At 35.6% G+C, this 15,482-nt stretch overlaps 1 protein-coding gene across 1 annotated transcript; it reads left to right on the plus strand.

The window, feature by feature from the left end:
* The first annotated feature begins 6,609 nt into the window (after positions 1-6,609).
* On the plus strand, positions 6,610-13,856 carry LOC120327488 (uncharacterized). Its single transcript, XM_039393788.2, has 2 exons — positions 6,610-7,988; positions 8,433-13,856. Exons 1-2 carry the CDS (start codon positions 7,846-7,848, stop codon positions 9,613-9,615), a joined length of 1,326 nt encoding a protein of 441 aa, XP_039249722.2. The 5' UTR covers positions 6,610-7,845; the 3' UTR covers positions 9,616-13,856.
* The last annotated feature ends 1,626 nt before the right edge of the window (positions 13,857-15,482 follow it).

A 15,482-nucleotide genomic window follows, 5' to 3' on the forward strand; every position in this document is an offset into this window, starting at 1 on the left:
ACTGTTTGATATTCGTTTCCATATTCGTACGGAACATTACGTACGCAAATGTCTACACATGCCGCGCACTGGGTGTGGCGTTCTCTGTAAGACTTCTCAATGTGCCCCTCCCTGTAAACAATATTTTTGCTATTGACATGCCCAGGTAGCAGGAAGTGCGCTTCAGCATAAAACCAAGAAAACCACGACAATTTTGCGCAGCGTATACAATACTGTCTCCAACATCATGAAGATAGTTTAGAATTAGATTATATAACATATATATTCTAGAATCTAAAGCAATGGTTCTAATCATTCGTGGCACATTTTCGCTGCACAATAATTCTGTGGCCCACTAACTTTTTCATGCTGTGGAAAAATTTCACGAAAAACATAAAAAAAAATCCTGCGAAAATTGACACTTTCACTTTAATAATAATTAGGTGGAAATTACCAGTTACCAATTAGCAATTTCTAATAGATCTGTGGCCCACCTTTGAATGTTCCTGTGGACCAGTGGCCATGGTCCATTGGTTGAGAACCAGTGTTCTAGAGCAGGGGTCCGCAACTACGGGGTCGCGACCCAAATTTGGGTCGCAAAGCCCTCCGCTCTGGGTCGCGGAACAATTTAAATTTTCCATAAATATGAGCATCGCGTCTGTGCAGCGTATTTATGTATAACAACTTTATAAATCTCTGATTATAATTATGAATGTTCCCCCGAGTATACACTTCCTTATTTACTGCCGTAACATTGGCCTATCAGCATAAGTGCAAAATTGAAGTAACAATAAACGTTTCAGAAGCGCTCAGATACTTTTGCCATTCAGACAGTCCTTCGTGGTTGTGATATTACCTCGTTTTGTCGGTTTTCGCGTGTTATTTGTTAGATTTTAGTTGTGTTTTGGTAAATATAAGTCCTAAATTCGCAAAACCATTTTTGAAATAAGTACCAATAATTTTGCAATGGTAGAGTGTAAAGAGGAAGAATTCAAGAGATCAAAAGTCGGGAAAACATTCGTTACTTAGTTATTCGCATTGTTATATCCTACTACGTAGACTTTGGGAGACTTTGGTTCTCATGAAACTTATCACATAAAATTGGGAATAATAGCGTTTATTATGACTAATGCAAATTATAAGCTTTGTGTATAATACATATCAAATCGAGGTTTAATTTGGGAGACGGCAACTCGAAGATATTTTTCTACCTCTAGCCTTGATCTGTAATTGTATTTTATGTATGAAAACGCGGATAGGCGGGAAAAAATGTTTTGGTTTTTTAATGATTTTAGATGCTTTGCTGTAAGCTACACGTGAAACCAATCTTTATACATTATTCGCTGTTATTCCGCTTATATGTATGGTTTGAGTGATGTATTTCTATCCGATGAGGGCGAGAAGAAGATTTTTTTGTCGGGCGTTGATCCCCACTGCTATAAGTGCTCCGTACGGAGCCTCAGGGCTCCGCGAGCTATTCGTTCACTTAAAAAACTGACTTGGTTAATTTTGTATCTGTGAAGAAGCATTAACGTCACTATCACTAATAAAATTTGACGATGGTGGTGTCGAAATGTGGTAGTGATTCAAATATAATATTATCTATAACTAAGGGCGCAGCAGCCATGGTTTTCTAAAATGGAGGGGGTTTAGAATAGAAAATTTCCGAGCAACACTCATCGCTCAATCCATGGCCGACCCGAGAATTTAAAATGTCATGTCAAATCAATTCAATTGTGTTCATCGTTGCTCGCCTTTGAGTTAACTAATATACTACGGCAACCATGAAATACTCGTTAAACCGTCTCCTAGCAATGAATGGATTGAAATCGTATTTACGAGTTGCTCTTTCAGCACTTAGGATTATCGCAATGTTTCGTTGTTAAGGGAGAGTTTGCAGTTATGAAGCTATTTATATTTGATACCTTCATATCGAATTCGGTCTATGCATAAATGTATCAGTGATTTCTAGATGCAGTGATGGGACAAACATCGGCCGACTCGGTAAAATGATCAAACTTTCATTGAAGGGTTTAGATCAGGGGTCGGCAAACTACGGCCCACGGGCCGGATTCGGCCCGCGACGCTTCACTGAATTATATTAACAAAACAGCTTTATTGACGAATATATTCTTTACGTGACAAAATTTGTTTTGAGAAACTAAATTATACTATAACCTAACAAGTATACAATGCACAATCACTCGTTTAATGAGCCTATAATTGATTATAATTAGAGAAATGGCAACAGATCGTAAAAAAGTTGATGCTGAGCGCAAATGGTTTAATGACGCTGGAAGTATTCAAATGATCAATCTTCGCGGACTGCTTAAAATTTTTGGGTAAAAAAATGTGATTCATTGGCCATTCCTTTGGTTTATAACTTTCTAAAATACGTGCTACCCGCCAATGATTTGCAACGTTTAATTTTGGCCAGCAAACGACAAAAGTTTGCCGACCTCTGGTTTAGACCTTAGAGCCAGTGAAGTTATACAGTCATCCCAACTCAAATTCTCAACCCACTGCCCTATCTCCCTCCACTTTCCTATTCTAGATCCTCTGCCCTGTCTCCCCCGCCTCGGCCAACTGCTTCACCTCCCTCAACCTTCCTATCCTCGAACCACCGCCCTATCTCCCTCAACCGTCCTATCCTCGACCCGCTGTTCTATTTCCCCCAACCTTCCTATCCCCCCCAACCTCTTTATCCTCGACTCATTGCCCTATCTCCCTCAATTTTCTTTCCTCTATCCACAGCACTATCTGCCTCAAATTTCCCACCCTTGACCCATTGTCCGACCTCTCTCAACTTACTTATCTTCGACAACGACGCTATACCACTCAGCACCTAACCTAACGGCGCTACAATCACGACTCGATCGTCAAAATGAACTCTAGCATCTTGCGACCAACTTCCATGTGTTATACTGGTCGAGTATGCCAATGAGATGATTCAATCGTACGTCGACAAAACATGATTGACGGCATTCATAAATGTAGGCTGGAATCTCAATTGGTAATCAATAACCATAATTAGTGGCTTAAAAATGTGCTACTAATTAAGCTACTGATGGCATCGGGTTTGGGGTGACTGTTTTTAAAATTTTGAAAGGCCATTCGACATCGACATACCAGAGTTCATTTTCAGAAACTCATTCAATGTCGCCTGTATTTCCGTGTAAGGCAAAACGATGAAGAAATAATCAAATATTTGCACGCTTGGTCATTTTCAACGAATGTTCTGCCATATTCTGTTGTATATACAAATTTCTTTTACGTGACTGAGAAGGCTGAAAAGTCAAAAGCAGTCAAAAATATAAGTCGCTCAGTGAGTGTAATCCCTTCGAAACTATTTTTAAGCCATGAAATGTTTTGTTGTAGCTAGCGTTGCCAACTGCCCTTTAATTCAGCGTATAGTCCCAAAATTGAGCTTATCTTATCTGCAACTTAATTAAGTTGCAAAGGACGCAGTTAGTACGTAATCTTTGGCATCGCTTTTACTATTAAAAGTTTAAGGAAAATACTTTATACGACCCAGAGCACTATTGCTTATTTCGGATCAGCATCATATTGCCACAAGACTCACGACACGGCCAATTTTTAAGGGCATAAAACGGCTTGTTAAAATTTAGAAAACTGTTATTCCCAACAAAAAACAATCAGTAGCCCAATTAGTAAAACATTTTTAAACTGCCAATTGAGGTTATTGTTTACTATTTGAGATTCCAGCCAACATATACGAATGCTGTCAATCATGTTTTGTCGACGTACGATTGAATCATCTCATTGGCATACACGACCAGTATAACCGTAAAGGTATAACCCATGAAAGTTGGTCGCAAGATAGTAGAGTTCAGTGTGGCGATCGGGTCGTGAATAAAGCGCCGTTAGGTCAGGTACCGAATAGTATAGCACCGTAGGTCAAAGATAGGTAGGTCGAGGATGCGAAAGTTGGGGAGATAGAGCGGTGGGTTGAGAATAGGGAGATAGCGTAGTGGGTAGAAGAAAGAAGGTTTAGGGAGATAGGGCAGTGGGTCGAGGAAAGGAAAGCTGAGGGAGGTCGGGCAGTGGGACGAGTATAGGTAAGTAGATGGAGATAGGGCAGTGGGTCGAGGACAGTTTCAAGAAATACAGCGAATAATGTATAAAGATTGGTTTCACGTGTAGCTTACAGCAAAGCATCTAAAATTCATTAAAAAACCAATACATTTTTTCCCGCCTTTCAGCGTTTTCATACATAAAATACAATTACAGATCAAGGCTAGAGGTAGAATAATATCTTCGAGTTGCCGTCTCCCAAATTAAACCTCGATTTGATATGTATTATACACAAAGCTTATAATTTGCAGTAGTCATAATAAACGCTATTATTCACAATTTTATGTGATAGGTTTCATATAATTTTGTGCAAGAAAAATGCTAGTGTCGACAATAGTCTTAAAATCGATAACTAATTACATGTTTACCAAATGATTGGGTCGCGAGAAGTTAGAGATTTTTTTTTGGGTCGCGCTAAAAAGTAGTTGCAGACCCCCGCTCTATGGGAAGAAATGGGGGTCAAAGGTCGGGAAAGGTCCATTGCTTTCTAATCCGCCAGAACGCGTCGCAAGAGAGTCATTTTGTTAGTGAAATTTATCTACCATCTCTACGTCTACCCATGACTTCTCGAAGTAACCCAATGTAGCCTACTTGCGCTTATAACTGTTAGAGTAAGATGGTTAAATTAGTCTGTTTTTTATACTTTTATCATTGATTAATACTAATACATATTGTGGAAGCATAAGAAATAGTGGGGAACCATAAATAAGTCGCCAAGTGCAATGAGAGTTTATTACCATATTTGATTGCCTTGATACCGTATTGTAAAATCTTGTGGTTCGGAATTTTTGTTGATGTTTTGATCTTTAACATCGAGGCCTATACCGGTACGGTAATGTGTAGTACGGTACCGGTATTTGTGAGTCTCTTTTCTGCATTAGAAAAAGTATCTTCATTCTAGAATGTAAATAGCCTTGTGTAAACTGGAAAGGATAAAAGCACAGTGCAGCAGTGGCCAAGCATCTCTAAGTGCAGAAGTGCTTAGATTCCTGGATTCAGTTCTATTTTCAGTCTTTTTCAATACTTAACGTTATCTGAAACAGTACGGTACCGGTACCGTACCGTGACTTTTTGCGTTGCATAGTTCAGTAGTCAAATAGTCTAATTCTGTATTAAAAAAAATTAGTTAGGCTAGGCGGTGTGGCGCATTGTGCTAAGCGTTAAAAATACGCCAGTCTGGATTTCATGACTTTTTTTAACGAGAAATAGGACGTGCAATCAGAAATTCCCGCGTGCAAATCAGAATTCCCTGCGTGCAATTACCGGTATAGCTCACGGCGTGCAACAGACTTTAACTTCAGATGCTATTCAATAAATGCGTGTAAAATTACCGGTATTGGATAAAAAAAATATGTTAAATCAGAGCAATAATGGACGTTTGACCTTTGACCCCCTGGCATTATTTTTATACTTTGTCATTAATTTTGAGAGTGTTTTTGTGTAAAATTATTATAAAAAAAATCCGCCAAATAAGAGCCGTAACTGACCAGCGTCGGCGAGGAGTCTGGTGATCTCTTTACCCAGGACTTTTCTCACAGGATACTTATCAGTCAACTAGATGCGCCATAGCAATTATGAAACATGGTCTTTTTTACTTCGCCTTTTTTCGATCAGGCAAAATCTTGCAAGCTAGTATGTAGTCGACAATTGTGGAGCTACAATTTGTTGGCATCTTTAGATTACTGGATTGATTTAAAAACCATTCAAAGCGATTTTCATTGATGAGCAATTGCAAATTTTCGGCGTGCACCTGCCATGGAATCCAGTCTGGGGAATACGCTCGCCACCGCATCTCTGATTACCCTTCGTTGGTTCGCAGATTCGATTCCCATGCGGGAATGATCATGTGCGAGAGGATTGCTGGACTACTCGCCGTCGCAGGGTGGTTCACGTAACCGCTGGTCGGTTACGGCTTCCTCCACCATCAAGTCCATGCTTCCAAAAACAAATAACTGGCTGACTAATCTCATACCCGACCTGGGCTGGTAACCGGACGAGAGGCCGTGGTTTCCCATATGATTAAGCCGTCTTATCGGCTTTCCTTTCCCCCAGGATAAATATGTAAATCCTATCTTAGTTGTCTCATAAAATAAGTTCGCAAATCATTATGGTGGAGTAAGACTTTCTACATTCCGAGCTCAACTAGCTATGAAATCTCCGCTTAGTTTTATTTATTTTTTGATTAGATAAGATTTATAGTCAAAGTGTGTTTACTCTGAACAATCTTGTAATAGAACTAAAATGAGGAAATTCAGAATAAAATTATGGCCTAACCCTAACTTGGTACACATACTACGGGAGTACCAAATTTGGGAGTACGCAAGCAAATCTATAAATTGTCCAAAGGGTTGTCGTACTGACAAACAGAAAGTTTAAGAAACCCTGTCTAGGTGAACTACAATGCATTTAGTGGAACTGAAGCATTCAAATTAGTCAAAAAGGTTTTTCAATGCGAATTGCGATGTTTCAAAGTCTCTGACCATCACAAGGAAAAGCATATAAATAGCTAATCAGTGGAATATTCACTCATAGATAACGCTGCAGAAAGCAGGTATCTCTGTTCTTTGTTAGCTGTTTAGTTTTGCTTATATTTATAACAATGGATTTTGTCAGTTTCAAAAATTATTGAACATAAATTTTCAAAAACTCATTTTTAAGGAGAGCCTTAATATACACTCTAAATTGTAGTAAGCCATTTTTATTGTTACTTTTTTACTTATTATATTAAATTAAGTAGACTGAGTCATAAGACTGCTATAAAATGATATAAGGCATTTCCTGAAATTGTATGTTTATTTATGGTTTTGTCACTTGTATATGTTGTCAGTGTATTTATTTTGAATGACATCGTATTATATATGATTTAAAGTCTTTATATATACTGTATTTTTCTGTTCTTTGTGTTTTCATTTACTTCTACACAAAGACAGTTACCAATGATGTACCGTAGTTAGTTTCCTGATCTGGTAAATATCACACAATGCCGGTAAGAATCAAGTTACGGTAATAATTTCTATGAAAAATGAACTTTTTATTTTACATATGCATTATTTATTAATATTAAATGTATATGCAAATGTTCAATTTACGTAGGGTGAAGATAACTCCCTTTTTGCACCTCGAGGTTTGGTTCAGAATTGCATCATTTTTTGGAAATTATCAAGTTTTTCAATCATTCCATTTTATTTGAAAGAATATTATCTTCCTGCAAAATGAAATTTGGAAAAATAAAAAATTGAATTGAATAAAATAATAACCGTGTGGAAAATAAAATAAGGTGCAGCAATGTTTTGTATTGTTTCAACTGTGAAATTATGAGAGAAAGATGGAAAAAAGTGTCCATATGAAAGTGCATTCCAATTTCCTATTCTTACGCTAATTGCCAATAATGATGTTGTCAGCATGCTTTAACATAAATTGATTTTCTGCTTCAATTAATGAAGCACATAACATATGCTGTATGTCACCCACAGAGCTTAGTTGTATTACTGTTTATATCCTGTTCATTGTTATGCTGGTCATGTACATTAGAACAGACTATATGCAATAGCGCGGAAATGAATTAGTAAATTCTGCTGCATACTGAATTTTGAAATATGTGACATGAAATGCTGCCAATTTTAATTCTAATTTACAACCCCAGCTTTTAGATTAATCAAAATTTATTTTAAAATAATCCTTATCGTAGCAGTGTATTTGAGCAATGATAGCAAAATAGGCTGCCATATGTAAGGTGTGCCATATTATTGCCATGTTGGTTGAATCAACACAATGAAAATTACATGCTGTTGTTTTACGTGCATTGTTGGACAAAATGACAATGAGAATAATAAAGAAGAAACAAGTCAGTTGCTTCAAGGAGATAATGAGAGTGAAGAGCATTCTACTCCTCGAGATAAACAGCCTTATTCCAGGTATGTGTATAACTTATTGCATCATCAAAGAATTGTGTATCTAGATTTTATATTGAGAGGTTAACATTCAAAACTGAATGCCATAAATTAAATGTACTTGCAAAATCCTAATACATTGGTACGCAGTCACTTAGAGGTCCGTGTTGCACTCACGCACAAGATGGCTTTCAATAGGGAAAGTTCTGGAAAATTTGTTTTAGTACATATAGGTATATATATTTAATAAATATACACAATGTTCTGTGAGAATTTAAACGTGGAGTGCACGAAAAATTCTGATGCTTGTTTTCTGTTGTGCCAAATATCTTATGTTTTCGGTGAATTATTAAAGTATTGTGTTTACCTCAACTTATATTTCTTGTAGTCTGTAGCATGTGTTAATGATGACTTTTATTTGAATACAAATTCATTTTGAACCTTTTTGGAAAAATATTCAATTTTCAGATCTGCATCAGGTATAAGCAGTGCATCTACTTTAAGAGGATTCTCGACTGAAAGTGGGGACCCCACGTCTGAGTCATTTGATGGAAATGCTCCCCCATCAGGAGCAAAGTTCTCTAAAGCAGTTGGTGTTCTTAAAAAATACAATGTTATGTCATCAAGATATAACTCAAAAGAATTGCAGAGACAATTATCAACTCCAACCAAACTTAGCCTAAAAATTGGCATTAAGATAATGCCACGTAGTTCTACAGTTAAGATTTCTGTTATTGAGGCACATGGTGTCACAGGAGCTTTACAAGCTAAAGGTTTGCCAGAAATCACAAGTTCAGATGAACAAGAACCGTCTACCATTGTACAAATCAGAACAAAATTAATGCATAATGAAGTAAGAGGTCATACTAAAAAATATGAAATTCAAGGTGGGATCACCGGAGCTTTGAAATTAAGAAATGAAACCATACACACAGTCGATCTAGAAGAATTCTTGCACTGTAAACTGCGCTTCAGACTTTATTTTGTGTTGAAACATCAACGTGATAAATTATTGGGAGAATATACTCTTGATGTTGAGAGTCTAAATCTTGACACTAATAATGCCATTACACATACTATGCTCGAATTGTATGATCCAGCATTATTGGAGTCTAATATTGTCTCTCCAACGCCACAAGTCACACCTGTTCCACCAAGATTTTCTAGTTCAGACAGCCAACCAAGTATGGATAAAGACTCACTCCCTCCCATTCCCAAAATACAAAGGCAAGCAAAAATACGCAGTCAAGACTCAGACTTACGAGTGAGCATAAAACGTGATCAAGACAGAGCAAGTTCAGATGATTCCCATTCAAATGAAAAATCAGCGGAAAGCACAACACCCACAAAGAAACCTCTTACAAAAGCATTGAAATCAATTCGCCACGGTGCTTCTTTAATGCTAACTAGAGAACCCAGTAAAGACAAGGACCGGTCATTAGATGCTGAACATCCATCTCCATCAACTGAACCACTAACAGCAAATGAAAGACTCAAAATGGTTCTTAAAGAGCGAGGAGAAAAAGTAGGAGAATTAGAGGATGCCACTGCTGCTATGGCAGAATCTGCTGGTAATTTTAGTGCGCTCAGTGTGAAACTGAAAGAAAAGTACAAGGCTGAAAGTAAAAAGAAGAAATCGTCGGAATCATAATTTTATGGCGAAATTTCAAAGTATTTCAGAGTTCACCTTGAAACACTCCACCAAGGTACTTGACTTTGCCTTTTTAACAATAATATCAGTAAAGGCTTAGCTGAATTATGATATATGTAAGGTTTAATATTGTGCTAGATGTGGCCTTGTTATTTAGTCCTAATGACAAGCAGAGTATGTATGATTGAACGGAAGTTTCCATTTGTCTGGAAGTCGGAGACATTCCATTCTTGCTGATTGAGTTAAGTTCTATATTATATAAAATTGGTAAATTTATCAATACAGCACCTGTGCAAAACAGTGACAGGTGTGTGTATCCTTCCTGGCTGAGCTTGATTGGTATTGATATCAATATTTGGAGGCGTGCCGGCTTTCCAGGAGGTTTGTGAGAAAATATCTATACAAAATAAACCAATTTAATTTGTTGGTGACTGCGCAATTTCTTGCCTGTTTTACTAAACTGACATAAGATTATTAGCTTATGTACATATGTTAACTATATTGTCATAAGATGCAATCAAATCGACCATTTGAAATTTTATTAACATTTTTTATAACTGCCACTCTGCCAGTATGAAATGAACTAAATATTACCACTCTCTTGCCAATATATAAGGTTGCAATGATTGACATGAAAATTGCAAATGAATTTTAAACTAATGAGATTTTACCCTAGTTTTTTAGTTTCGCTTTTTAAATAAACTATAAATTTACTTTAAGTAATTGAAGCTACGCTTTGCTATGCAGTAGTCCAATATCAATTTATGAGATTGGGATTTATTGAAACAATGTTTTAAGACTGTATGATGACGTTTGTTGAAACTTGATTATAAGCAGAGGATACTGTTGTTGTTGTTTTTTTTCAAATTGTATTTATTAAGGCATTTTTATTTATGTTCAACTTGATAATTCTTTAGTTTTTGTGTTAAGAAATCTGCTGTGTGAAACTCTGAAATGATGACCAGTTTTGCTGGCACATATGGCTATAAAGGTTCCCAAACTCAGGAAGTTTAGTCACACATTACTCATTTACTAAGTAAGCGATCTCGGAGTACTATAATTGCAATCCTATTTCCCCTTTTATATACTGTGTTTTTCTTTTGACAATATATTGACAATCTGTCATTCACTTTGTCCAATTGTTATTGAATATGCTAAGCAGAGCATTTGTGACATGAAAAGCACAAATTTATCAAATGAATCTCATGAATGAAGTTAATTATTTTAATATTGATGTCAATGTTGTGAGACCAATAGGATAACCATCTTGGATTATTTTGGTATACATGACGTTGAAAGCTTTTTTGGATTCACTTCCTGGGTTTACATATTTTATTACATGACTTGGTATGTTTATTAAAAATTTTACCGAAAATCGAAATAAGAATAAAAGTGTATATAACCTAATTAAACCCTATAAACTATGTTCTACTGTTCAATACTATTGCTCTATTCTATATACTGACAAAGCACCATGTGTGATTCTAAATATTGTTGCCCTAGTAAAATATTTCGCAGTTTGAACAGTAATTTACCAGTCTAGTTTTTATTTGTTTCACAGTTTGATCAAAGCAGAGATTCTTAATAATTTATTCATTGGACTGACAGCTTTTCTTTCTGTGGGTTAGCGTGAAATAAGTATTGTATATTGCATTTTTGTCACTATCAGGTTTATCTGATAAATATTTAATTGTTTGTTTTCACTGTATGAAATATTCTGGAGTAAAAACATTATTTTTGACCCAGTTTTGCTGGCAGATTTTGCGTTATACAGCGAAGCCATCATTAATATCCATTGCTTTAAAATATTTTATATTCATCCAAAATGTTTGCTTTTTGAAACTTTTTCAAATAATAAAAAGGGTGTTTGCTCATGTTTTGTGATCAATCACATGAAAGCATTTTTTATCAGCTATGTACATAGTATGGCCAAATGATAATGTCCGACATAACTTAATTAAATCTGTCTTTAAAATTTTTAGGTTACTGCCATAAAATTTGTTTTATATATATTACTATTCAAAGTATTTGAAGATATTGTATTTGCAAAAAGTGAATCTGAATTCTAGTTCTTTTCTGATAATAATTGATATTCCAATAAATTCAGCTGAAATCCTATTTGCCGCCAATGGGATTATGAGCTTACTGTAAAATATTCCGGGCTATTATATACCTATTCAATATTTTGTTAAATAAATTAAGGCGGGTATATTATGTATGCATGGCAGTTGGCACATATGACATAAATTGGCGATGTATTTTAAGTACATTCAAATCGATTTCAATTGGCCTTATTGTATAATAATTCAGGATATTCAACCCAAAGCATTGTTGTTTGTTTTATACTAAATTGTATATTGTACGACAAACGCTTTGTATCATTTTCGGGCATATGTTAAAACGGACGCTTATGAACGCTCTGTTATGTTGCACTGGAATAGCTTTTTGCCTGCTTCCGTTTGCCGTTTACAGTACGCTTTGATTGTACCCTCTTAATGCATTCTTGGAGAAAGAGCTCCAACCGCAAATTATGGAACAACCATTATGAGGTACCACACCAAGTATGGGTCCATAAATTATATGCCAATGCGCCATACTTGTGCTATACGTTAATATACGAGTATTATTCGTTACATTGTGCCGCGTTTATGTCACTTAGTAATGTTAATATGAGGAAGGCGTATTCTAAATACGACAAACTATTCGACCTTCCATTATTCTTCGCCTGCGAAATTCAAATGTTATTGAAATTTCAAATAATAGGAAACCGTGCAAAATTGGAAAAAGTTATTGTGCTTTCATTTGCTTGTTCTCATTAAATAAAACATGTATTACAGAATATCGTAGCACTAGCTTCTGCGTCCTTAGCATGTAATAATCTCATTGCCAACCCAATCAACTATCGACTGCCTGTGTACGATTGTATTCCACTTCGACGTTAAAATTCAATTAAAAGGGCGCACGCGCTCCTCAGGCTTCGATTTATTGAATTCACTAAAATCTATTCCGGGATTAAGAAATTATCCATATCCCTAATCACGTTGTTTGTTCTTGTTTATGAGCCATCTTCCAATCGATTCTCGATTCCTCTTTCGCTGTTTGCATACGCTAAACATGCCAATAGAGTAGGAAATAAATGGATTTGATTAGGGTGCTGAAAAAAACCTATAGAGAGTTAACGCGAAATTCGGCAATGCATCGCAAACCTTGAGACTCTTCTTATTCAATTTTCGACAATCGAATATATAATAATAAATAAAATATGATATGCAACTTTTATTATATCCAAGCCCAACCGATTTAATATGATATCAGTTACTACGTTTAACACGTGTATCGAAATTAATATTACAACATTGAAATGAACTAAACTGAATTATACAGTTTCAAGAGTTTTAACGAAGATTCCAGAAAGGGAGAACTTTAACTAAAAATGATTCACGTTTGACTATGGTAATTAATCCAAGGGACATGGGATTCCCCTTTTTTATTGCAGTAGAATGCTTCAAAAATATTTGACTTACCTCATATTATATTGAAGTTCTCCCTGGTCATAATTTTTGATGTTATTACAACTGATATCATATTATAGCTATCAGAAAATAATCAAATCAATATACCTATTTCTTTCTTTGGGTAGTGGTTATGTGCAATGTTATCTAACGCAATAATAAGTCAATGTATTTTTTATTACCTTTCGTGCAAATATCTGTTCCTGTGTGAAATATACATATTTTATTGCTACTATAACGATTAATCAACCAGATCGTTCACGATCGCATAAAAATATAATTTTGAAATGAGGATTTTTTTTGGAATAAATATTGCATTTGGCATGTAGAAATCGATCATTCTTTTTTAACGTTTCTATGACCATGCGACTATTGAATAAATCAAAAGCTGATTGAGTTTTATATTGAGTTATTATATATATATACTAACGTCAAATTTTATAGGAGATGTCATTACAAATTAGATTCCGCTAAATATGCCACCTGCCTATGAGCCTCAAGGTATTCAAACAGCTGGTCCAGCGTACTATTTTTCAATGTCGACTTTGTACTAGAATTGTATATTATAATAAACAATATACAGCTCAAGCATCTTGCATTTATATTCAATATCTCTTCAAATTGCGAATATTTTCTTCAAAAACATTGTATATTATTATTATATTTTTTGAATGTGCAAGTTTATTGAACAGAAAATGAAGATTTGAACAATAAAAATATTTCCTAACACACCTTTGTTCGTTGACGAGTTTTTGACCTTAGCAAGTGGCTAGATAGGTTATTGGGCAAAATTTCATGTGAAGTGTGTAATTATTTCGAATATATTTCAGGCTGACACAGATGCTGTTCAGATGTATCGGCAAAAATATTAAAATTGCATTGTTACTAGGTTAGGTAAATTATGTATTACTCAGAGCAATTTTTGCGAAGATTTGAAAAGCTCCTTCGCCATTGAAAATGGTTCTTTTACCTCTGATATGCCGGTCGCAGATGTTATCAGCAATTTGTGTCTCACAGGAGTCACAGTTTAACCTAGTACAAGATTGATTTTCTAAGATCGTGACGATGTCGCCGCATTGGCTGTGTCATCCTGAGATCATAAATATTGCAAGGAGATTGATGAACTTTGGTTGTTTGTCTCAAAGAGCTTATTTTTGCTTCAATATCTTATCTTTAGCAAGGGAAATCGTCATTATTGTGCCAAATTGAATTTTTGGGATAATGTTCCAGTGATTAAATTTGCTCAAATGTCATCCGCACTCACTCAGAAACATAGAAAGTGATCTACGGACGTAAACTGAGATGCGAAGAGATACTGACACTACCAAGAATTATAGCATTAAATAAGTGTTATTAAATACCAATTGTCCCAACAAATAAATCTTAGATCAATATGATGATAAACGAAAAAGCTGCGAGTTTACTGCCATTCAAGTATTACGACTGAATTTTTTTTTTTTGTGTAGACAAGTTCAGACTTAATAAATATTCATTAAGTCCAATCCTAAGAAATAGTACAAAATGTAGAGGATTCGTCTAGGATTTCTAGTGACATCGAAATTGGAACTGCATCAAAATTATGTTTTTCACGTATTCTAGATTAGTTTCAATCGAAAACGTTATATATATCCTTTTGAATTCGATTGCAATATTTGTTTGGTTAAGGTCACATTCGTAAATTCGAGTTGAGTTCATACCCATAAGCTCTGATTGAACTGTCTCTCCTTGCGGAGGAAGAGCACATTGGCCGAAACCTCTTTTTAGAGCTAATGCATGCCTGTTCATAAATAATGAATTATTTTGGAATGAGTAGAGTTAACCATAAAAATGCACGTTAATATTACGACCGTCAAATCACTATTGCCGAGATCTTTATCGATATTATCCATGGAGATTATTCCCTACGGATTCGTTGTCTTCGTGGTGACGAGCGCATGCTTGAGATCACTGGACTGATTATTCACGAAACGCATACAGCGATGTACATTTGGGAGGCTTATATTCCAATGAATTATTCAAGCTTATTGAAAGAGAGTCGGAAAAATTTTCAACTTTCCTCTTCAGCGACCGCTTTTCCCATTTAGAACGCATTAACGCCGATGTGAAAATAGAAACGCCAATTGGGATGTTTCACCATAAACGGCGACATCCGCTTGTCTGCGACAACACATGTTTTGTCCACAAAGTTTTCCACGTAACCACCTGCCTCATGGTAAGTTCACCCAACAAACTGGAAACCCGAATTTATCGTTTCGAAGAAAGGTATATATATCATACACGTGGTTATATATATATATATACTGTATCAATATGCTCATGCTATGAGGCTGAACATGGTATTGTTTTCAATAACAG

This window comes from Styela clava, chromosome 7 (genome assembly GCF_964204865.1).
Source record: "Styela clava chromosome 7, kaStyClav1.hap1.2, whole genome shotgun sequence".
Taxonomy (NCBI): domain Eukaryota; kingdom Metazoa; phylum Chordata; class Ascidiacea; order Stolidobranchia; family Styelidae; genus Styela; species Styela clava.

Excerpts from the sequence above, each read along its gene's own strand:
- LOC120327488 (XM_039393788.2), top strand. The coding sequence starts at position 7,846 with ATGAAAATTACATGCTGTTGTTTTACGTGCATTGTTGGACAAAATGAC. Across the intron at positions 7,989-8,432 it reads GATAAACAGCCTTATTCCAG|ATCTGCATCAGGTATAAGCA; the intron begins GTATGTGTATAA and ends TTCAATTTTCAG.